We start from the raw sequence: 25,233 nt of genomic DNA, 5'->3' as shown, positions 1-25,233 counted from the left end.
TGACACAAGTTTAGCTATATAACAAACCTACACATGTACCCCGAACTTAAAAATTTTAAAAAGTGGCTGGGCACAGTGGCTCATGCCTGTAATCCCAGCACTTTGGGAGGCGGAGGCAGGCGGATCACCTGAAGTCAGGAGTTTGAGACCAGCCTGGCCAACATAGTGAAACCCCATCTCTACTAAAAATACAAAAAAACAAAAACAAAAACAAAAAAATAGCCAGGCTTGGTGGCGCGTGCCTGTAATCCCAGCTACCCGGGAGGCTGAGGCAGGAGAATCACTGGAACCCAGGAGGTGGCGGCTGTAGTGAGCTGAGATCGCGTCACTGCACACCAGCCTGAGCAACAGAGCGAGACTCCATCTTAAAAGAAAAAAAAAAAAGTTTAAAAAAGTGGTATATTTCTTTAAAAAAAAAAAAAAGGCAATACGAACAGAGTTAATGCATAGCTGAACAAATGAGAAAAGGTATTTCAATGTTAAAAGCTGACAAGGGATTAATGCCCAGAATATACAAGGGACTCCTGCAAATAAAAATCAGGAGGGCAACCCCAGTAGAAAAATGAGCAAAGGATATGGACAAACAATTGATAGAAAGGAAACCCCTACAGCTATTATGCATGTAAAGAGAAGCTTAAAGTTATTAGTAATCACACAAATGAGAATTAGAACAAAATGGCACTTTACATCTACTGGACTGCAAAAATTTAAAAGCTGGATAAGCCAAATGTTGGCATAGATGGGTTCTGTATCTTGATGGCTGATGGGGTGTGGATGCTATAGCCTTTCTGGAAGGATCTAGGGCTACTAATGCTATGACCCAGCAGTTATGCTGCTTAGTATATAGTCCAGAGACATTCTCATAGGATCCACAAGAGCCCACAGGTTTGAGGTTGTTTGGTGTGGTGTATGTATGTGGGAGAGCACTGAAGCCAACTGAGTGCCCACCATCAATGAGAGAATGCACAGGTGAAATGTGGCAGATGATGCCAGGGTGATGTTCGGCAATGGGAACCCAGATTAGATATGCCTGTGCCACATGTATGAGATTTCAGAACCTAGCAGTTTTTTAGAGAGAAAAAATAGTAAGAAGCAGAATATGTAATACACTATCATTTATGCAAATAAAACATACACCCAAATACCACAATACCTTTTTTTTTTTTTTTTTTTGAGATGGAGTTGTGCTCTTGTTGCCCAGGCTGGAGTGCAATGGCGCGATCTCGGCTCACCACAACCTCTGCCTTCCAGGTTCAAGCGATTCTCCTGCCTCAGCCTCCCAAGTAGCTGGGTTTACAGGCATGTGCCACCACGCCTGGCTAATTTTGTATTTTTTAGTAGAGACAGGGTTTCTCCATGTTAATCAGGGTGGTCTCGAACTCCCGACCTCAGGTGATCCACCTGCCTTGGTCTCCCAAAGTGCTGGGATTACAGAGGTGAGCCACTGCGCCCGGCCACCACAATACCTATTTTGTAAGAACACCAACATAAGAAGCAACTACATGCGATCAGAACAAAATCCTTGCATAAATGGGTAGGGGAGGAAATGAAAGTTGGAGGTGGGGATAAATGGAAACAAATGCTTAGACAACAAAGTGACCTGGGAACCTTGCACAGATTGGTGATGAAAATATGCTACAATAGGATAAAAGTATGATTAACTCCACCTTCTGCATCTGGGGGTCTCAAAAACAAGCAAGCAAACAAGCAGGTAGAAAACAAAAACAAAAAGAAAAGATGCAAAACAGAGTTATCAAAATGGTGGTAGAGTTAATGTATTTACATTAAACAAATATGTTTTTAAGAACGAAAAATATCCTGAACAATGTTTCTAATTAAAAACAAATGCTGGATAAAATGTAATATATATATATATTTCTAATATGTAGTTGAGCTGATAAGAAAGACAGGAATCCATGGGCCAAAAATGAAATGGAATCAGGAATGCAAAGAAGTAAACAGGTGTTCAGTTGGCTTTTACCCTGGAGGCTTCTGCCAAGTGCTGGTGACCTTGAGCTTCTGTTTTGACAAGTATGAGAAGTAAAGGGAACAAGAGAGATAATTCTAGAACCAGTTTAAGGTGAGGAATTTAGTAGAAAGTGACTCTGCATAAGGCTGGGACCCCAAAAGTGCTTACTTTCAGCAAAAAGGTGATCTAGAGATAAAAAACCCTGTTCATCTAGGCTGTGGCATTGGGGACAGAAGTAGCTGAATATCTTATTTTATTTTATTTTAGAGAAAGTCTCCCTCTATTTTAGAGACAGAGTCCCACTCTGTTGCCCAGGCTGGAGTTCAGTGGCATGATCATAGCTCAAGGGATTTTCCCATTTCAACCTCCCGAGTAGCTGGGACTATAGGTGTGTGGCACCACCTCTGGCTATTAAAAAAAAATTTCTTTTTGTAGAGACAGGGTCTTGCTATGTTGCCCAGGCTGGTCTGACGCTGCTGACCTCAAGCGATCCTCCCACCTCGGCCTCCCTAAGTGCTGAAATTACAGGCATGAGCCACTGTGCCTGGCCCTCCTCTGTGAATATCTAACCACAATCCAGCACTCATGCATGTGTGGGACCCAAATTCACACTACCATATAGTTCAAAATCTCCAGCCAACAATTTTCAATTGGATTCAGGTTGGAAGCACTGTCATGTATCTGTAAAAACAAATATAAGTCTGCCAGGTGCAGTGGCACACACCTGTAGTTCCAGGTACTTGGGAGGCCAAGGCTGAGCCCAGGAGTTCATGGACAGCCTGAGCAAAATAGCAAGACCCCCTCTCAGAAAAAAGAAAAAAAAAAAGGAAAAATTCAAATCTTCTCTGGAGGCAAAAAGTCAGCATCATAAAGAAGTTGATTCTCCCCAAATTATTCCATAAATCCAGTGTAGTTTTAGTTAACATACCAACAGAGTTTTTCATAAAACTTGATTTTAAAACTTATACAGAACAGCAAGAGCGAGGCATGGTGGTGCATGCCTATAGTATGTAGTCTTAAAACAGGAGTAGATTAAGTGACAATGGAATATCCCAGAAACAGACCTGTGTATCTATAAAAATGTTGTATATGATAGCAGGGGCATTATAAATCAGTGGGGGGTGGAAATGGAAAAGAGAGGTTTGGCTATATATATGAAAAAATAGAATAAAATTAGATCTCTACTTCACACCATAAGTGAAAATAACTTCCAGTTAGATTAAAGATCTAATTATGAAAGCAAAGCTTTAAAGTTTTAGGAGAAAGTATAGAATATAGTTGTGTTCTAAGTGTAAGAAAGGATTTTTTTAGATACAAAAAGCATAAATCATTAAGGATTGATCAGTTCAACTGCATAAAAATTTTAAACTTCATTGTAACCAAACGCATCATAATAATGTGAGAAGATAGGCTACAGTTGGTGGGAGAAGGTATTTTCAATGTACATAACCAGAAAAGTATTAGTATATAATATAATAGCCCTTTAGCAAAAGAGGCAGAGAATCACCTAAGAAAAACTACAGTGAACAGGCCGGGCACGGTGGCTCATGCCTGTAATTCCCGCACTTTTGGGTGGATCACCTGAGGTAGGGAGTTCGAGACCAGCCTGACCAACATGGAGAAACCCCATCTCTACTAAAAATACAAAAATTAGCCGGGCATGGTGGTGCATGCCTGTAATCCCAGCTACTCGGGAGGCTGAGACAGGAGAATCACTTGAACCCGGGAGGCGGAGGTTGCGGTGAGCCAAGATTGTGCCATTGCATTCCAGCCTGGGCAACAAGAGCAAGACTCCATGTCAAAAAAATTAATAAATAAAATAAAATAAAACAAAAAACTACAATGAAGAATAACTACAGAAAGATGTTCAAGCTTATCATTTATTATGGAAGTGCAAATAAAAATAACAGTAAATATCAAGTATTGGCAGAAAAATACTTGGTATTTCTCTCGGCAGCGAAATGTTGAGAAATAGGCACTCTTAGATATTACTGATGAAGTATAAATTTATAACATTATTTTGAAGAGCAGTTGAGCAATATATGGTAAAGCTGAAGATTAATTTTTTTTTAATAATTAATGCAGGCTGGGCATGGTGGCTCATACCTGTAATCCCAGCATTTTGGGAGGCTGAGGTGGGACAATCACTGGAGGGCAGGAGTTCAAGACCAGCCTGGGCAACACAGTGAGACTCCGTCTCTACAAACAATTTAAAAATTAGCCAGGTGTAGTTGCACGTGCCTATAGTCCCAGCTACTTAGAAAGCTTAGGAGGAATGCTTGAGCCCAGGAGTTTGAGGCTGCAGGGAGCCATGATTGCACCACTGCATTCCAGTCTGGGTGACAGAGCAAGACCCTGTCTCTTAAAGAATAAAGAAGAAGAAGAAAGAAATTAATGCATATGTGGACACGGAGGTATATGAAGAAGGTTCATTATAGCATTGTTTGTAATAGAAGTTGGAAACGAATGTCTATCAAGAGGAAATATTAATAGATAAATAAATTCTGGTGTACTCATACAATGAAATACTATACATCAGTTAAGATAAATGAACTAAAAGCATCAGCATCTGATACACATCTCAGAAATTTAAAGTTGAGGTAGAAAAGAAAAAATGTAGAATGAGCTTTATATAGTGTGATACCATTTACATAAAATTTGAAAACATTACAAACATAAGCTTGGTGAGGGCATGTATTTGTTCTGTGCTCTATCCCAGCATCTAGAATTGTGCCTAGCATATGGTGGGTTCTTATTAAACATTTACAGAGAAAAAACTGAACGCAAAACAATACTATAAAGTGTTTATGGTTACATACATATGAATTCATGGTATTAAAAATTTACATGGGAATAACAACAACTTTTGGATAGTGGTTCCCTCTGGGGAGGAAGAGAAGGGAAGGGATTGGGGAGGGATATGCAAGGCACTTCAACTGAGTTTGTAATGTTCAAAAATATGTGAAAGATAAAATGTTAAAATTGATAAAGCTGAGTGGTATCACAGATGTTTGTTATATTTTTCATAGTTTTCTCTATGTTGCTAATATGTTATAATTTAAAAATTTCTTAGAAAGATAAGACTTGTGCCAAGTTGTTTGCCTTTACTCAAAACAACCTTTGGCTAATCGGCTATTAGAATGTATTATTTATCAATGTTAGCCTTCATTTGCTGCTGCCAGTATGCCTGCCATAGCAACTCATGCCTACAAATTTGAATCTGCTTCTTCTGATCTGTTGATTAGAGAAATCGATTTTGAAGCTCGTTTAGAAGTATACATAACTTAAGAGTTTTGGCTGGGCGCAGTGGCTCATGCCTGTAATCCCAGCACTTTGGGAGGCTGAGGTGGGCAGATTGCCTGAGGTCAGGAGTTCCAGACCAACCTGGCTAACATGGTGAAACCCCATCTCTATTAAAAATACAAAAATTAGCTGGGCGTGGTGGCACACGCCTGCAGTCCCAGCTACTCGGGAGGCAGGAGACTCGCTTGAACCCAGGAGGCAGAGGTTGCAGTGAGCCGAGATCGCACCACTGCACTCCAGCCTGGGCGATAGAGCGAGACTCTGTCTCAAAAAAAAAGAAAGTTTTGAGTGAGGATCTGAAGAGTCTTTGGTGCATGAGCTCAAGTGTGCTTTATTTATTAATAATACTAACTTCCATTTTTTAATGCTTTCTATGTGCCAAACCTTCTGTGAAGCACTTTTTATACATTACTTAATCCTCACAGTATCCCTCTGTGAGACAGATATTGTAGCTATTTAAGGAATAAAAAACTATAACTCAAATAAAGAGATTTGCCCAAGTTCTTAGATATAGTAAGTGGTGGAGCTGGAATTCATACTCAGTTCCATTAGATCACCTCACTGTACTGTTCAGAGACAGGGGCATGCATTTTCTGGTTTGAATCTAGACAGTCATTTTGTACATACTTGGTAATGTCTTCTAGTTCATTTCTTAGTTTTGTAGTTTGCTTATTATCTTGTAAAATAAAAAAATAAAAAACATTGGTAGTTACGGACAATATTTTCTATTAGTTCATATTTTGGGAAAGTAGTGGGAAAAGTCTGTAATTTAAATACTTACACCCATTATACAGGCTTACTTCTCATTCCTGAGGGATCTGTATGTGGATTTAGAGTTCCTTTAATAATCATTAGCTGGGCGTGGTGGCCGGCACCTGTAATCCCAGCTACTCAGGAGGCTGAGGCAGAGAATTGCTTGAACCTGGGAGGAGGAGGCTGTAGTGACCCGAGATTGTGCCACTGCACTCCAGCCTGGGCGACAGAGCGAGACTCCGTCTCAAAAAACAAAACAAAAGAAAGATCTAGGTCCCCCCCAGTTATGAAGTTGCAGGGAGAAGCCCGGAGGTCATCATAAGAATATTTACTTAGTGATATTACATTTAAAAAATTAGTACCTATTTAGTCGGGCATGGTGGCGGGTGCCTGTAATCCCAGCTACTCAGGAGGCTGAGGCAGGAGAATCGCTTGAACCATCTAAAAAATAATAATAATAATTAGTACCCATTTAGTCTGTGCATGGTAGCTCATGTGTGTAATCCCAGTACTTTGGGACGCCGAGGTGGGCGGACCACCTGAGGTCAGGAGTTCGAGACCATCCTGGCCAACATGGTGAAACCCCATCTCTACTAAAAATACAAAAATTAGTGGGGCATGGTGGCGGGTGCCTGTAATCCCAGCTATTCGGGAGGCTGAGGCAGGAGAATCGCTTGAACCCAGGAGGTGGAGGTTGCAGTGAGCCGAGATCACGCCATTGCATGCCAGCCTGGGCAACAAGAGCGAGACTCCGTCTCAAAAAAAAAAAAAATTAATACCCATTTAAATATATCCCAGGATCTATTTCTCCCTCCCACTGTCTTTGTTGGTGTGCTGCTGATTGTTAAATTTCAAACTATATAATGCAAATGTAGTGCTGTGTCAGTGGGAACACGAAATTTCTTATCTTACAAAGGATGCAGAATTTTGCAAAACCCTGAAAATTATGTTAGAGAACTGGTCAAGTAATATAAAATCACTGGCAGATAATGATATCATAGAATTAAGAGTAGTGATCAATTAAAGAAAATGACATCAATTATGACATGATAGACACCTCAAAGCATTATGTGAATAACTCACAGGACTAAGGAAAAAGGCTCTTGGGAAAATTGATGAGGCCCTTGAATATTTATACAGAAATGACTCTCTGTTTTAGGTTTTGTTTTGTTTTTTTTGTTTTTGTTTTTTGACAGGGTCTTGCTCTGTTACCTAGACTAGGCTGGTGTGCAGTGGCACGATCATGGCTCACTGCAACTTCTGCCTCCTGGGCTCAAGCAGTTCTCCTGCCTCAGCCTCTCAATAGCTGGGACTACAGGCTTGGCTAATCTTTTGTAGAGATAGGGTTTCTCTATGTTGCCGGGGCTGGTCTTGAACTCCTGACCTCAAGCAATCCACCTCGCTCAAAGTGTTGGGACTACAGGCGTGAGCTGAAATGACCTTCTTTTTGATTATACTACAAATTCAAATATGAAGTAAGGATGTCATATTCTGCTATCATTATTTCATTGGGAAGATTATGTAAAAAATGCCAAACATTTACTTTATTCTTGTTCTGAGAATTTGCATATGCAGATGCTCTTCAACTTCTGATGGGATTATCTCCCAATAAACCCACTGTCAGTTGAAAATATTGGAAGTCAAAATAAATTTAATACCCAGATAAACATCATAAAGTCAAAAAATTGTTAGTCAAACAATTTTAAGTGGGGGATCGTCTGTAGTTAAATAAACAGGAAAATGTTATTTTCATGAGTTTTTGTTTAATATTTTTTTAAGATATAGACTCAACAACACTTTCATTTATACAATGAAATGTTAGTACCCATTTTAATAGAATTCATTTTCAGTTTCTTTTATCCTTTACCATATCATCTGACAATGAAGACCTTGAATTTGTCCAGATGTCAGCTTACCCATAGCTGTTACAGTCATGTATGCTGGGGTTTGATGGGGACATTTGGAGAAGTTCTGTGATTCAGAGACACAGATTTCAGTGTGTTTGAAGGGTTGTCTCTTATTTATTGGGGTCTGTGGAGTTATAAATATTTTACAATTATTAACTTATTAAGCTAGACTGAGTTTTGAGAGGACTAGGCCCACATATCCAAGGATTTGTCTAACGCTACATTCTCTGCATCTGTTGATTTTGGGATAAAAATTGTTCTAGGTGCTTTAATTTATCTCCTAGTGTACATTCTTAATATTCTACAATTTTTTTCTCTTTATCAGTGATTTTCCAATACCAAAGTTTTTTTTGTTTGCTTTGCCACCTAGGCTGGAGTGCAGTGGTGCGATCTCGGCTCACTGCAGCCTCCGCCCCGCCAGCTCAAGCGATTCTCCTGCGTCAGCCTCCCGAGTAGCTGATATTACAGGCAGGCGTCACCACACCTGGCTAATTTTCGTATTTTTAGTAGAGATGGGGTTACATCATGTTGCCCAGGCTGGTCTCAAACTTGAGCTCTGGTGATCCGCCCTTGTTGACCTCCCAAAGTACTGGAATTACAGGAGTGAGACACTGTGCCCAGCCATCTTTTTTTAAATTTATGTTTTACTAAACAGCAACTTCCAATATCAAAGTTTTTAATAAGTAATATTTTGAGGCAAAAATGAGCCAATTAAAGTCAAAGTATTGAATTTCTCATTAAACTTATTCAATTCAAAATTATTAGCTTTTATTCCAACTTTATATTTTTCTATATTTTTGGTATTAAAATATCCTTTCATGCAACAATTATAGTTTTTTAAATGACCTTATTAAGAAAAATTAAAAAGCTAATCCCCCTTTTTATTTTTTATGAAAGTCCAACAGTCTGGAAACCTAGCCAGTTCAGAGATCTTTCTGAAACTCTCATTCTAATAATCTCTCTTCCTTAAAACTCTCAGACCACTGTGGCCTACAGCAATATAACCCCACTGGGGTTTTAAATCCATCTGTGCATTAAGTATTTTCTGTAGACTGAATAAAATATCTTTGTTATTTTTTAAAAACTTTTCAAATGTATGAATATGCTCAATTTATTTTAAAACTTTAACTTTCCAGTAGCTTTTTAGAAAATATTTTTTGTACGTATTTTTCTCAATCACGTACTTTTTTTTTTTTTTTTTTTTTTTTTTGAGACAGGGTTTCACTCATGTCGCCCAGGCTGGAGTGCAGTGGTGCTATCTCGACTCACTGCAACCTCCGCCTCCATGGCTCAAGCGATTCTCTTGCCTCAGCCTCCTGAGTAGCTGGGACTACAGGCGCGTGCCACACCTGGCTAATTTTGGTATTTTTCATAGAGACGAGGTCTCACCATGTTGCCCAGGCTGGTCTCAAACTCCTGAATTCAAGAGATCAGCTGGCCTCGGCCTCCCATAGTGCTGGGATTATGGGTGTGAGCCACTGTGCTCAGTCTCAGTCACATAATTTCTGTCAAATATGGAAGTCACTGAACTAGTTTTACTTTAGAAAGCATCATCAGGGCCGGGCGCAGTGGCTCATACCTGTAATCCTAGCACTTTGGGAGGTCGAAGTGGGCAGATCAGTTGAGGTCAGGAGTTCAAAACCCACTTGGCTAACATGTTGAAACCCTGTCTCTACTAAAAATGTAAAAAAAATTAGCTGGGGCCAGGTGTAGTGGCTCACGCCTGTAATCCCAGCACTTTGGGAGGCCGAGGCAGGCAGATCATTTGATGCCAGGAGTTTGAGACCAGCCTGGCCAAAATGGTGAAACCCTGTCTCTACTGAAAATACAAAAATTAACCGGGTGTGATGGTGGGCGCCTGTAATCCCAGCTACTCAGGAGGCTGAGGCAGGAGAATGACTTGAGCCCGGAAGGTGGAGTTGCAGTGAGCCGAGATCGCGCCACTGCACTCCAGCCTGGGAGACAGAGTGAGACTCCGTCCAAAAAAAAAAAAAAAAAAATTACCTGGGCGTGGTGGCGGGCACCTGTAATCCCAGCTACTTAGGAGGCTCAAGCAGGAGAATCGCTTGAACCCGGGAGGCGGAGGTTGCAGAGAGCTGAGAATCACGCCATTGCACTCCAGCCTGGGCAACAAGAGTGAAACTCAGTCTCAAAACAACAACAACAACAAAAAACATTATCAGTAAAGGTAAATCTATAAGGGAAAGATGGACTTGACAATATAAGAATTAAAATTTTATATAATGTGTCTGGTTCATCAGAGATTGTTATCACAGGTTTGCTGAAATCCTTTGGAACATCAACGTGTAGGTTTGAAAACTGTACCCACTTCATATTGGTACTGAGAAGAAAGCCACCATTTTTGGCTGTATTGCCCTTAGAACTGTTTACAGAAAAATTCCCCAATCCCTGCCAGAGGCGCCGGCACACGGCCCCAAACGCCGTCCGCGCCGCCACGGTAAGTCTGTATTGGACAGTTATGAATATTTTGCTGTGCTTGATGCTAAAGAACTTGGTATCTCTATTAAAGTACACGAACCTCCAAGGAAAATAGAGCGATTTACTCTTCTCATATCAGTGCATATTTACAAGAAGCACGGAGTTCAGTATGAAATGAGAACACTTTACAGATGTTTAGAGTTAGAACATCTAACTGGAAGCACAGCAGATGTCTACTTGGAATATATTCAGCGAAACTTACCTGAAAGGGTTGCCATGGAAGTAACAAAGACACAATTAGAACAGTTACCAGAACACATCAAGGAGCCAATCTGGGAAACACTATCAGAAGAAAAAGAAGAAAGCAAGTCTTAAAGCCTCAGGGAGGCCATTTTTGCCTGAATTTGAAATGAGGGTGGGCCAGATGAGTATGTTTAAGTGGAGAGTGCTTCCAGCTGAGATGATTTGAGTCTACCCTAACTGCTCCATTGAGTTCTCGTGCCCTCATCAGCTGAGAGCAGGGAATGGAACTTTAATGCAAGAACCACTTTTATCTATTCTTTTTTATACATGTCATTGTTTCAGTTCTGATTTCAACAAACATGAGCAAACCACTTTGACTCAAAGCGGAAAGAGTGAAAATTCTATTTTGTTATGCTACTGGTGTTCAATTATTAGTTTGTACCATTTTTAATTTATGTCAGTTGATGCATCTGAAAATAAGTGCTTGAAGTGTTCACACCCTTACTTTTTTTTTTTTAAGATTCCTAGAAGGAATCTTTGGTTAATTCAGATTGAGCAGTTAAAGTTTTTGCTATTTACCTTTGTGTAGGCTGGCATATGCTAATTTGGGGGTGGTAACCAACCAATTTTATCTCATTTAAGCATTACATTTTGAAGACTGTGAATATACTTCACAGCAGATCAAACACATTTATGGCATGCACTGACCTCTTCTTGGAGCCCAGAACTTTATAGAGTTGCCTACCAGGGTTACTGTAATGGAATTTATGATCTTAAGAAATTACTAGTTGTATTATTTATCCTGTGATTCATTCATTCAATAAGCTTTTACTGCATAAACTTTGCATCCAGCACTGTAGTAAGTACCCAAAATTGAATAGAAATAATGGCTTTTGAAAATTGCGCAAAGCAGGCCGGGCACGGTGGCTCACACCTGTAATCCCAGCACTTTGGGAGACCGAGGTGGGCGGATCACGAGGTCAGGAGATGGAGACCATCCTGGCTAACACGGTGAAAACCCGTCTCTACTAATAATACAAAAATTAGCTGAACGTGGTGGCGCATGCCTGTAATCCCAGCTACTCAGGAGGCCGAGGCAGGAGAATCCCTTGAACCTGGGAGATGGAGGCTGCAGTAAGACGAGATTGTGCCACTGCACTCCAGCCTGGCAACAGAGCAAGACTCCGTCTCAAAAAAAAAAAAAAAAGAAAAGAAAATTGTGCAAAGCATAGGTAAATATTTTTCTTTACTAAGCTTCTCACTGATAAGCCCTCTTTCTTTTGGTAAATGTCACTCTGTTTGTTAGGAGATGTCTGCTTTTCCATGAAATGAAATAGTGGCTAAAGCCCTGAAAGAGGCAAGACTACAATGGGCTGAAACAGTTGGTATAGCAACCCCAGAGAAGTGCTTCATTTTCTTTTTATAGTAGAAGCAGGTCCATGTCTTTTGTGGTTTCCTTCACATCTTTGGAGTAGTTATGACTTCTCAGTTTTTCCCCCCTTAAACTGCATTGCCTGTTCTCTTTTCCTGACATGCTATCAGGTATCAGTGTGTTGAATACATACTGCTTGTGTGTCAAAAAAAAAAAAAAAAAAATTAAAATTTTGATTAGCTGGGCATGGTGGCATGTGCCCATAGTCCCAGCTACTCAGGAGGCTGAGACAAGGAGGGTTGCTTGAGCCTGGGAGGTCAAGGCTGCAGTGAGCCATAATCATCACTGCACTCCAGCCCGGGCAACAGAGCAAGACCCTGTCTCAAGAAAAAAAAAAAAATTAAAATTTTGATATGGGAAGAAAACATAAACCATATAAAAGATAGAAATATGTGGAAAATATATGCAATGCACAGTATTTGAAAAACGGATATATTATCTTTAAAGATTTTTTTTACAACTCAGTAATTAAAATAATACTGCAGTTGTAAAATCAGCAAGGAACATGAACAGCAAAGAAATATATTTTTCTAATAAATGTGAAAAAGTTTCAACTTTACTAAAAATAAAAGTTTCAACTTAAAACAAGATGATTTTTTTCCTAGCACTTAGGAGAAAGTTTTTTTAAAGACCTATGTGGCAAGGATTTGGGAAAATGGACACTCTCCTAACTACTGATGCAACTCCATATTGGTATTTTTTTTGGAGAACAATTTGGCTACATTAAAAAAAACTTACATTAAAAAAAATCTCATTTTACTTAGCAATATGTTTTTCTGGAAATATACTTAGAGAAATACATAGGGATGTGATTAATATTTGGCTGTAAGTATGCTCATCTTAGTGTTTTTTAGTAGTAAAAAATTGTAAGCAATCCAAACACCCAAAAATTGCATATTCATTTTAAAAAGAAGCCGGGCACAGTGGCTCACTCCTGTAATCCCAGCACTTTGGGAGGCCGAGGCAGGCAGATCACCTGAGGGTCAGGAGTTTGTGACCAGCCTGGCCAACCTGACAAAACCTGTCTCTACTAAAAATACAAAAATTAGCTGGGCGTCGTGGCGGGCGCCTGTAATCCCAGCTACTCTGGAGGCTGAGGCATGAGAATCACTTGAATGTAGGAGGTAGAGGTTGCAGTGAGCACCTGGGGGATAAAGCGTGACTCTGTCTCCAAAAAAAAAAAATTAAAAAGAAAAAAGGTTTCAGTTCTTCATACAGTGAACACTATTCAGCCATTAAACATGATTTTGTTAATAAATCTTTAATAATGGCAATATGTTTTTGAGATAATATTAGGTTTAAAACAGAAATTAAGCTAAACATCAATAAAGTGGTTATTTTTGGTGATGGATTTTTTTTTTCTTTTTCTTTTTTTTGAGACGGAATCTTGCTCTGTGCCCCAGCTGGAGTGCAGTGGCACAATCTCAGCTCACTGCAACATCTGCCTCCCGGGTTCAAGCAATTCTCTGCCTCTGCCTCAGCCTCCGAGTAGCTGGGATTACAGGCGCCCGCCACCATGCCCAGCTAATTTTTTTTGTATTTTTAGTAGAGACAGGGTTTCACCATCTCGGCCAGGCTGGTCTTGAACTCCTGACCTTGTGATCCACCCGCCTCGGCCTCTCAAAGTGCTGGGATTACAGGCGTGAGCCACTGCACCCAGCCGATTTTTTTTCATTAAAAATATTTTCAATAGAAATGTTTTTTGTTATCGTTATTTTTAAAATAAGAGATGGGGTTTCGTCATGTTGCCCAGGCTGGTCTCAAACTCCTGAGCTCAAGTGATCCATCCATCTTGGCCTTCCAAAATGTTGGGATTATAGGTATGAGCTACCACGCTTGGCCAGGAAAAGTATTTTTATAATTAAAAAATAGTTACTGGTAATCACCATAGAATAAATCCATAATGTATTCCCTAGTCATCTCTACTTTCCCACACACAGCACTCCTAACTGCTGCTTCTCAGAGGGCACCATCCGCTCACATGCCTGTGTATCTTTGCTTAGTAACCCTGACCACTTAGGGAGTTCCTGCTCATCTTTTATTCAGTTCAAATGATAACATCATGAAGTCTTTCCCAGCCACCCTCTTTGCTTATTCCACACAATTATTTCGTGTAATTATGTAGTTACAGTGTCTTTTCTGCTAGGCAGTGAACTCCTCTTTCATTTATTTTGTAAGTATTTGTTGAGTGCATATGTGTCTGGCACCATGTGTATCGTATACTGCAGATCTAACCATGACCCTAGGCAGACAGGTTCCTTCTGTCTTCAGGGAGTTTACAGTAAAGTTGTTCCTTACAGTATAATATTAAGTATTATGATAGAAGCTCCCAGAATGCTTTGGGAGCTCAGAGAATTGGTAGGTCTACCAGGCTGGTTAAACAAGGAAGGCTTCCTGGAGGGCATAACAGCTGAATACAGTTATATGCCACATAACGTTTCAGTGAGTGACACCATATACAACAGTGGTTCCAGAAGATTATAATGGAGCTGAAAAATTCCTATTGCCTAATACTTACTATGTTATACTTATTATTGTTATTTTAGAATGTACTCCTACTTAAAAAAAAAATTAAACTGTAAAACAGCCTCAGGGAGGTTCTTCAGGAGGTATTCCAGGAGAAGCCATTGTTATCAGGAGATGACAGCTCTGTTCCTGTTATTGCCCCTGGAGGCCTTCCAGTGGGGCAAGATGTGGAGATGGAAGACAGTGATATTGATGATTTTTACCCTGTGTAGAACTAGGCTAATGTGTGTCTTTGTTTTTAACAAAAAAGTTTAAAAAGTAAACATTTTAATAGAAAAAAGTTAATAAAATAAGGCTATAAAGAAAATATTTTTGTACAGTTGTACAATGTGTTTGTGTTTAAGCTGTTATTACAAAAGAGTCAAAAGTTTAAAAAATTAAAAATTCATGAAGTAAAAAAAGTTATAGTAATCGAAGGTTAATTTATTACTGACGAAAATTTTTTAAATTAATTTAGTGTAGCCTAAGTGTACAGTCTTTATAATGTCTACAGTAATGGACAGTAATGCCCTAGGCCTTCACACTGACTCACCCCTCACTCACTGACTCACCCAGAGCAACTCCCACTCCTGCAAGCTCCATTCATGGTAAGTGCCCTATACAGGTGTAACATTTTAAATCTTTTATACAGTACTTTTACTGTATTTTTTCTATCTTTCAATATACAGATACTTACGATTGTGTTACAGTTGCCTACAGTATTTAGTATGGTAACATGCTGTGCACATTTGTAGCCTATGAGTGATAGGCTATATACCATATATACCATATAACCTCAGTGTGTACCATCTAGGTTTGTGTAAGTTCATTCTATGATGTTCACACAACAACAAAATCACCTAAGGACACATTTCTCAGAATGTATTCCATCATTAAGTGACACATGATGGTATTAAAAAGAAAGCAAGAATTAGCCAGATCCAGGGGCAGGAGGAAGGTTGTTTCACCTAGCAGAAACAACCTGTGTAAGCGCCTGGTATTTGAAAACCGTGATCAATTTTAGGAAGGTCGTTATGGTGTTTGTGGATATTGAGGTTGATTTCTGACAATTATATGTAAATTTATCTTAGAAGAAGCACCAGAATTCATTTCTTCTGTAAGAGATTAGGATAACAGCATGTATTACAGAAAGCATCCTAATGTTAAATTAAACGAAAATTCAAGTGTGAATAGTAGTTTATTTTTTAAGTATTTGTATTAAATATATTCTCACTAAGGATTGAGAAGTTAGTGTAAAATAATAAAAAGTCTGAATTATAGAGTATTTTAAGCCTATTTTGTAATTTTCTTGATTGGTCCTAATAAAATGTTGCTAAGAGATTATTTGGGAAATACCTTTCAGTTAAAAGATTTAAAATAATGGCAATTTTATAGCAATTTTTGTATGTAACTGTGTTCTAAATAGAAAAAGATGTTCCTTGTAGCAGAGCAAATATTTCTCATGATTTTGATTATGTGTAATGTGTCCCTCTCGGCAATCAAGTCTTCAAAACTTCCTCTATCGCCTATTAAATTCTCTCTCATCATTTTTGTTTCCTATAGAGATTCTGAAGTTCTTTTTTTCCCTTCTGTCACTGTTTTCCAAACACTTACCCCTATTTCCAATTTCAAATAAAAATCAGTAATTTAAAGCAAATGGATCCAATTGCAATGTGACTGTCATTAAATCATAGTATCCTGGCTCTGTGATTATGCAAAGTATACTTTTTATAGTATATCAGTCATTGGGTTTACATAGTGAGTGTGTAGTCCTTTTTTTCTTTCTTTCTTGACTAGGTAATATAGTGACTGTTTCTCAAATCAATTTTCCTTTAAAAAGAGATTAAATGAACCAGGGTTTTGTTTTTCTGCTTTTATAGATTTCTTGATAACCGGCTGTTTGCTACCTGCTCTGATGACACTACAATAGCACTATGGGATCTGAGAAAATTGAACACCAAAGTATGCACTTTACATGGTCACACTAGCTGGGTGAAGAACATCGAATATGATACTAATACAAGACTCTTAGTAACATCAGGATTTGATGGAAATGTCATTATTTGGGACACTAACAGGTTTGTGAATAGGAGACCATGTTAGGATTATGAACAAAAACATTTTTTTAAAGATGGTGAACAAATTCAGTGTTCTGTCCTAGCCTCAAGAAGGAAACTGGCTTTAGGAAAAGCAACCAAAAAGTGATGATATATTTTGTTAATTGTACCTAGTCATATATTGCAACTAAAAATTTTGGGGAAAATTATACAGGAAGGAGACCAAGTAGTATAGTTAATGATGAAAACTGGCTTATAAAAAAAAGAGTTTCCTGAATTTAAGGAAAAATATTTTTGTTATTTCTCCTGTGAAACTAAACTGTTTCTCACTTTTTCTTCCCTCAATTCTACATATATTTATTTTGCAATTTTTGTTCTTTGTTTTCATGCATTAAAAGAGTAGTTCTCATTTGGAATGTTACTGATCTCAAAGGGAATGTTTAGGAATAAAGCGTGGGGCAGTTTTGGTTGTCATTGTGGGGGAAGAGAACTATCTACTAGCATGTAGTCGGCAAGGACCAGAGTTTCTAAACATCCTGCAGTACACAGGTCAGTGTGCACAGTGGACTAGTTGTCCCACCTAAAATGCCAGTTATGCCTCTGTTGTGCAACATTCCAACAAAATGTCTCCTTATAAAGAAATTGATATTTAAAGAGTTGAAGTTTGAAAAACAATTAAAATATGCCTGCTTTGCTAGCTATGGTGAAATAATATAGTAAACACACCATGATCATTTCTGTGTATATTTGTTTTTGTTGTTGTTTTTGAGACAGGGTCTCGCATTGTCACCCAGGCTGTAGTGCAGTGGTACAGTCACAGCTCACTGCAGACTGGATCTCCCAGGCTTAAGTGATCCTCCTGCCTCAGACTCCTGAGCAGCTAGGACTATAGGCATGAGCCACCATGCCCACCTAATTTTTTATTTTTTGTAGAGACGGGGTCTCGCTATGCTGCCTAGGCTGGTCTTGAACTCCTGGGCTCAAGTGATCCTCCTGCCTCAGCTCCCAAAATACAAGGATTACAGGCATGAGCCACTGTGTGTGGCCATCATTTTCGAAATATTCTTTTTAGAGGTCATATGTAAAAAGAGAGGGGCTATTCTTGGAGATTTCTAGCTACCCATACTCGGGAAGGCAAAAACTATTGGTTATCTTTAGACAAAGACAAGCATACCTACTAAATGAATTTGTTTACTAAAATTTAGAAATAAAATTTGAATAGAAATATAAATGTAACTTCCAAATTAGTAGAGGGTAAAAAACTAATAAAACATGATCAATCCCATAGAAGCAGAGAAGGGAAGGAAAAAAGATAATTATTTAAAAGAACAGGTAAATTAGGAAGCACAAAACTAGTCATATACTGCAACTAAAAAGTTGGAGAAAATTATACAGGAAGGAGACCAAGTTGTATAGTTCATGATGAAAACTAGCTTACAAAATAAATTTCCTTAATTTCAGGAAAAATATTTTTTGTTATTTCACAAAGCATAAAACTAGTAGGCAGATAACCTAAGCTTCAATCCAAATATTAATAACTGTGATAAACGTATATGGGCTAAACTGTCCAGTTAAAAATAGACAGTGTTAGATTAGATTAAAAATAAAACAGAACTGTATTTTCTTTGTAAGGGACACAGTTAAAACATACAAACCTAGAAAAGTTGAAAGTAAAAGGATGAGAAAAAACAAACAATTATACGTCAAAGACAAAACAGTTGTGGCTACATTAATAGCAAACAAAATAAAGTTTAAGACAAAAAGCATTACTGATAAAAAGGTACTATAACAAAAGATTACTTTCACTAAAATATAAAAGCTTGTATGCACCTAAAAACATAGCATAAAACTATAAAAAGTAAAAGTGGACAGAATTCCAAGAAAGAAGTGAGAAATCTCCATCTCAGTGGAAAATATTAACAGCATTCTCTCATTTACTTATCTAGATAAGACAGACAAAAATGGGCCGGGCATGGTGGCTCACGCCTGTAATCCCAGCACTTTGGGAGGCTGAGGTGGGCAGATCACTTGAGGTCAGGAGACCAGCCTGGCCAACATGGTGAAACTCCAAATCTACTAAAAATACAAAAATTAGGCCACGTGTGGTGGCTCACACCTGTAATCCCAGCACTTCGGAAGGCCGAGGTGGATGGATCACCTGAGGTCAGGAGTTCGAGACCAGCCTAGCCAGCATGCGGAAACCCCATCTCTACTAAAAATACAAAAATTAGCCAGGCGTGGTGGCTGGCACCTGTAATCCCAGCTACTTGGGAGGCTGAGGCAGGAGAATCACTTGAACCCAGGAGGTAGAGGTTGCAGTGAGCCGAGGTTGTGCCACTGTACTCCAGCCTGGGCCACAGAGTCAGACTCTGTCTCAAAACAATAACAACAGCAACAACAAAAATAAACAAAACACAAAAATTAGCAGGGCCTAGTGGCACATGCCTGTAATCCCAGCTACTGAGGCAGGAGAATCGCTTGAACCTGGGAGGCAGAGGTGGCAGTGGGCCAGCCTGGGTGACAGAGTGAGATTCTGTCTCAAAAAAGAAAAATAACAACAACAACAAACAAAAATGGATAAGGCTGTGGAAGATTTAAATATTATTAATAAGCTTGATGTATTACACATATTTAGATTTCTGCTACCAACAACTAGTGAAAACATCCTCTGAAGCAAACTTAGAACCAGTACAAAAATTGAGCATGTACTGAACTACAAAGTAGGTTTCAGCTGGTACCAAAGAACTATTATCACACAAACCATTTTCCCTGTTCTTAGTATCATTTAGTTATTAATTAAAAATTCTCATGTTTAGAGACTTATAAACTCACTTTTAAATAATTTATGGATCAAAGAAGAAATCATACTGAAGACAGGTTGAAAATTGATGAACTAAGCATCTTACTCAAAAAACTGGAAAAAAGTAAAAGGATAAACCCAATGAAAGTAGATGTATGGAAATGATAAGTATAAAAGCATAAAATTGATGATGTCAAAAATGAAAATATAATAGAGGATTTTTAAAAGCCTGCTCTTTGAAAAAAGCTAATTGAATAGGCAGTTCTCTGGCAAGATTCATCAAGAGAAAAAAGACATAAATAACTAATATCAGCAATAAAAAGGAGACAACAATATAGAAGAAGATGATAGATGAGCTTTATCCCTATATACTTGAAAACTTTGATGAAATAGCCAGTTTACTAAAAAAATACACCTTAGCAAAACTGGCCAAGGAAGAAATAGAAAACCTGAAATAGACCTATTACTAGGACTAATATTTAGCCAATATGTACTGGTTCAGCTGAAGTACTGTTAAAAGATTGAACTTCTTCCATACCAATTCGTAAATAGGCACTGCCCTGAGTTACCCTCTGACACCCTCTGACTACCCAGGCCCCTCTTCTAGAGATACCTCCCACAAAACCTTCCCGTGATTCAGCAGCAAAAGTCCCCCTTACACAATATGGCGATTCCAGGACCCTGTTCCAGCACAGCCATCTGCATCTATTCTGACTGGCAAGTGTTCATGCGGTGCTTGTTATTTAAATATTCTGAATATCACCTCTGCCACAGCCATTAAAGAAATGGAAAAAATGAGTTAAAAACTACCTACAGTACTAATAAAAGAGCAGGTCTGTCAGTTTTACAGGTGACTTCTACCAAATATTGCAAATAAGAGGGAACATTCTAATTTTATTAAACTGATCAGATTATTGAAAAAGGGAATTCTTACATCATGTATAAAATTAGTATGACCTTGATACCCGAACTTAACAAAGATAATATTAAAAAAAAGAAAGACCAATCTGTAATATGAATGTAAATACAAATATTCTAAATGCAAAGAAATTGAACCCTACATTATAGTAAATATCATGACCAAGTTGGGCTTACTCAAGAAATGAAAAGATGGTTTATCAACAGAAATTGTATTAATATAATTACCCACATTAACAGATAAAATGGGTAAATCTGTATGATTGTTTCAAATGAGGAATAAGATTCAACATTTAGTCATAATTAAAAACAAAAGAGAGGAGATATCATAACCAACCTTACAGAAATTAAAAGGATTAATAAGGAGTACTATGAGCAACTTTATGGCAACAAATTAGGCAACACAGATGAACAGATAGACACCTAAGGAGTCACAAATTACTGAAATTGACTTACGATAAATAGAAAATCTATTGACTTACAGACCTACAGCAAGTAAAGATACCGAATTGGTAATTTTTTTTTAAAGATGGAGTCATTGCAACCTCTGCTTCCCAGGTTCAAGTGATCCTCCTGCCTCAGCCTCCTAAGTAGCTGGGATTACAGGCATCCACCACCACCCCTGGCTAATTTTTGTACTCTTAGTAGAGACAGGGTTTCACCATGTTGGTCAGGCTGGTCTCAAACTCCTGACCTCAGTGATCTGCCCGCCTCGGCCTCCCAAAGTGCTGGGATTACAGGTGTTAGCCACTGTGACTGGCCTGAATTGGTAATTTAAAAATACTCCCACAGTGAAAAGCCCAGAATCAAATGGCTTCACTGATTAATTCTACCAAATATTTACATAGTAAATAATAACAGTCCTTCACAAACTCTTCCAGAATATAGAGGAGACAGGATATTTTCCAACTCATGCTTTGAGTCTACCATTATCCTGATACTAAAACCAGACAGACACCATAAGAATAGAAACTACAGGGCTGGGTGTGGTGGCTCATGCCTGTAATCCTAGCATTTTGAGAGGCCAAGGCGGGTGGATCACTTGAGGTCAGGAGTTCAAGACCAGCCTGGCCAACATGGTGAAACCCCACCTCTACTAAAAATACAAAATTAGCTGGGTGTGGTGGTGCATGCCTGTAATCTCAGCTACTCGGGAGGCTGAGGCAGGAGAATCATGTGAACCCAGAAGGTGGAAGTTGCAGTGAGCCAAGATCACACCATTGCACCCCAGCCTGGGGCACAAGAGTGAAACTCCATCTCAAAAAAAAAAAAAAAAAAAAGAATAGAAACCATAAATATTCCTAAAAAAAAAGGATGGAAAAATCCTCAACAAAATATTAGCAAATCTAACAATATATAAAAACATTTTTATGTCATCACCAAGTGGAATTTATCCCAGGAATACAGGGTTGGTTTAACTCCCAAAATCAGTTAATGTAATACATTATACTAATAAAGGTCAAAACCCATATGATAATCAAGACAGAAAAGCACTTGACAAAATCTTTGTGATAAAACTAGGCATAAAAGGGAATGTATTCAAAAGCTAAGAATCTTGCTTAACATTGAAAGACTGAATGCATTCCCCCTAAGATGGGAAGCAAGGCTCTCACCACTTTTTTTTGAAATTATACTGGAGGTGCAATCAGGTAAAAAAAAGAAAAGGCATTCAGAATAGAAAGGAAGACGTAAACTGTCTTCATATGCAGGAAATATGTTTCTGTATATAGAAAATAGTAAGGAACCTACCAAGAAATCCACTAGACCTAATAAACAAGTTTAGTAAATTCGCAAGATATACAATCAATTGTATTTCTACTTATAAGCAATGAACAATCCAAAAATGAATGAAGAAAATAATTTAATTCACAATAGCATCAAAAAGGGTAAAATACATAGGAATAAAATTAACAAAAGAGGTATGAGATTTGTACACTGAAAACTATAAAACATTGCTAAAGGGAATATAAGAAGTTGTAAATAAATGGGGAGATAGTCCATGTTCATGGATTCGAAGACTCCATATTATTAATTAATAACAAGTATTGGCAAGAATATGGAGAAACTGGAACCCTGATTGCTGAAACCCACATTGCTGGTGGGAATGTAAAATGGAATAGCCACTTTGGAAAACAATTTGGCAGTTTCATAAAATGTTAAACATGGAGTTACCATATGATCCACCAATTCCACTCCTAGATATCTATTCAAGAGAAATGAACATATATGGCCACACAAAGACTTGTACATGAATATTTACAGTAGCACTCATAATAAGCAAAAATGGAACCAATCCAAATATCCAGCAAGTGGTAAACAGATAAACAAAATGTGGTGGATGTATGCAACAGAATTCTATTTAGCAATGAAAACAAACAAATAATTGATACATGCTATGACATGGATGAACCTCAAAAAATTATGCTGGGTGAAAAAAGCCAACTTGCAAAAGACTACTTACTGTACGATTCTATTTATATGAAATATCTAGAATAGGTAAATCTATAGAGACAGAAAGTTGATTAGTGGTTGCCTGGAGCTGAGAGTGGGAACAGAAAGTGATTGCTAATGGGCAGGAGGAATCTCTTAAGGTGATGAAAATGTTCTAAAACTGGATTGTGTTGATGATTGCACAACTCTGTAAATTTACTAAAAAATTACTTAATTGCGGCCTGGCATGGTGGCTCACACCTGTAATCCCAGCACTTTGGGAGGCCGAGGGGGGTGGATCACCTGAGGTCAGGAGTTTGAGACCAGCCTGGCCAACATGGTGAAACCCCGTCTCTACTAAAAATACAAAAATTAGCAGGGCGTGGTCGTGGGCACCTGTAATCCCAGCTACTCAGGAGGCTGAGGCAGGAGAATTGCTTGAGTCCAGGAGGTGGAGGTTCCAGTGAGTCAAGATCACGCCACTGCTCTCCAGCCTGGGCGACACAGCGAGACTCTGTCTCAAAAAAAAAAAAAAAAAAAACTTAATTTACACCTAAAATGAGTGAGTTTTATGGCATGTAAGTTATACCTCAATGAAACTCCTGAATCATTAATTAACTAGAGATAGAAGGAAATTTATCAAAAGTATATACTAAAAAATTATAGCACATTTTAAAATGGTGAACCTTAAGAAGATTTCTCCTTAAAATCTGGAAGGAGAGCTTGCTCACTGTTACCACTACTGTTCATCAGTGTCATGGGGTGGGTGAAGCGGGGGAGGGTACTAGTTGGTGCAATAAAAGAAGGAAGAAAACAATTATATATGGATTGGAAAGAAGAAAACAGTATTATTCACAGATGATATATCAGGGGTTGGCAAACTATTTCTGTAAAGGACCAGGTAGTACATATTTTAGGCTTTGTGTACTACATGGTCTCTGAGCTGTCATAGATGATACATAAATGAATAGATGTGGCTGTGTTTATACAAACTTTCTTTATAGAACCAGGCAGTGGTCAGGCACAGTGGCTCATGCCTATAATCCCATCACTTTGGGAGGCCAAGGTGGGAGGACTGTGTGAGCCCAGGAGTTTGAGACAAACCTGGGCAACATAGTGAGACCTCATCTCTAAAAAAATTTTAAAACATGGCCAGGCACAGTGGCTCACACCTGTAATCCCAGCACTTTGGGAGGTTGAGGTGGGCAGATCATGAGGTCAGGAGTTCGAGACCAGCCTGACCAATATAGTGAAACCCCGTGTCTACTAAAAATACAAAAAAATTAGCCAGGTGTGGCAGGTGCCTGTAATCCCAGCTACTCAGGAGGCTGAGGAAGGAGAATCGCTTCAACCTGGGAGGCGGAGGTTGCAGTGAGCCGAGATGGCACCACTGCATTCCAGCCTGGGCAACAGTGCAAGACTCCATCTTAACAACAACAACAAAAAAAAATTTAAAACATTAGCCAGGTGTGGCCATGTGTGCCTGTAGTCCCAGGTACTCAAGAGGGCGAGACAGGAGGACCCCTTGAGCCCAGGAGTTCAAGGTTTCAGTGAGCCATGATTGCACCACTGCACTCTAGCCTGGGCAAGAGATTGACACCCTGTCTTTAAAACATAAAATAGATAAAAGTGGGCCAAATTTGGCCCATAGGCCAAAGTTTTCTACTCCCTGTTCTATATAGAAAATCTTACAAATTCCTCAGAGAAATTATCAGAATTAGTAAGATTTAACAAAGGTCATTAGATATAAATTATGGAAGACAGTAGGGAGGTTCCTCAAAAACTTAAAAATAGAACTACCATATAAATCCAACAATCCTTCTACTAGGTATATATCCAAAGGAAATTAAATCACTATGTCGAAAAGATATCTGCACTCTCATGTTCATTGCAGCACTATTCACAGTAGCCACGATATGGAGTTAACCTAAACGTCCATCAATGAATGAATGGATTAAAAATGTTGTAATATACACAGCAAAATACTATTCAGCCTTAAGAAAGAAGGAAATTTTGTCATTTGCAACAATACGAATGAGCCTGGAGGACATTATATTAAACAAAATAAGCCAGGCTCAGAAAGACAAATATCACTTACATGTAGAATCTAAAAAAGTCAAAAACTCATAGAAGCAGATAGTAGAATGGTGGTTACCAGGGACTGGGGACAGGTGGGTGGAGTACAGTTGGGGGAAACTTTGGTAAAAAAATACAACATTTCAGTTAGGAGGAATAAAAGGTCAAGAGATTTATAAGATACAACATGATGACCACTGTTAATGACAATTTACTGTTGTTATTATATATAATTGAAATTTGTTAAAAGTAGATTTTAAGTTTTATCATCATAAATGCTAAGTATGTGAGGATATATATATAAATTAGCTTGATTTAGCCATTCCACAATATATACATATTTCAAATATCATGTACACCATTAAAAAAACTCATTTTTTTAGGCCTGGTGCGGTAGCTCA

The 25,233-nt window shown here is 38.5% G+C and overlaps 1 protein-coding gene across 6 annotated transcripts in view; it reads left to right on the top strand.

The window, feature by feature from the left end:
• The window catches only part of DCAF10 (DDB1 and CUL4 associated factor 10), a 61,108-nt gene that overhangs the window by 24,834 nt on the left and 11,041 nt on the right, over positions 1–25,233 (top strand). For 4 of the 6 annotated variants that reach the window (XM_034967454.3, XM_008967735.4, XM_003805115.5 and 1 more), the window contains one exon: positions 16,432–16,629. The exons of the other annotated variants lie outside the window; for them this stretch is intronic. In XM_034967454.3, the coding sequence (XP_034823345.1) occupies positions 16,432–16,629 (198 nt within the window). The remainder of the gene's footprint in view (positions 1–16,431; positions 16,630–25,233) is intronic. 6 annotated transcript variants of the gene reach the window in all.

The sequence above is a fragment of the Pan paniscus genome, chromosome 11 (genome assembly GCF_029289425.2).
Source record: "Pan paniscus chromosome 11, NHGRI_mPanPan1-v2.0_pri, whole genome shotgun sequence".
NCBI classification, from domain to species: Eukaryota; Metazoa; Chordata; class Mammalia; order Primates; family Hominidae; genus Pan; species Pan paniscus.
The sequence above is the reverse complement of the archived record's forward strand: the minus strand, read 5'-3'. Positions and strand labels throughout refer to the sequence as shown.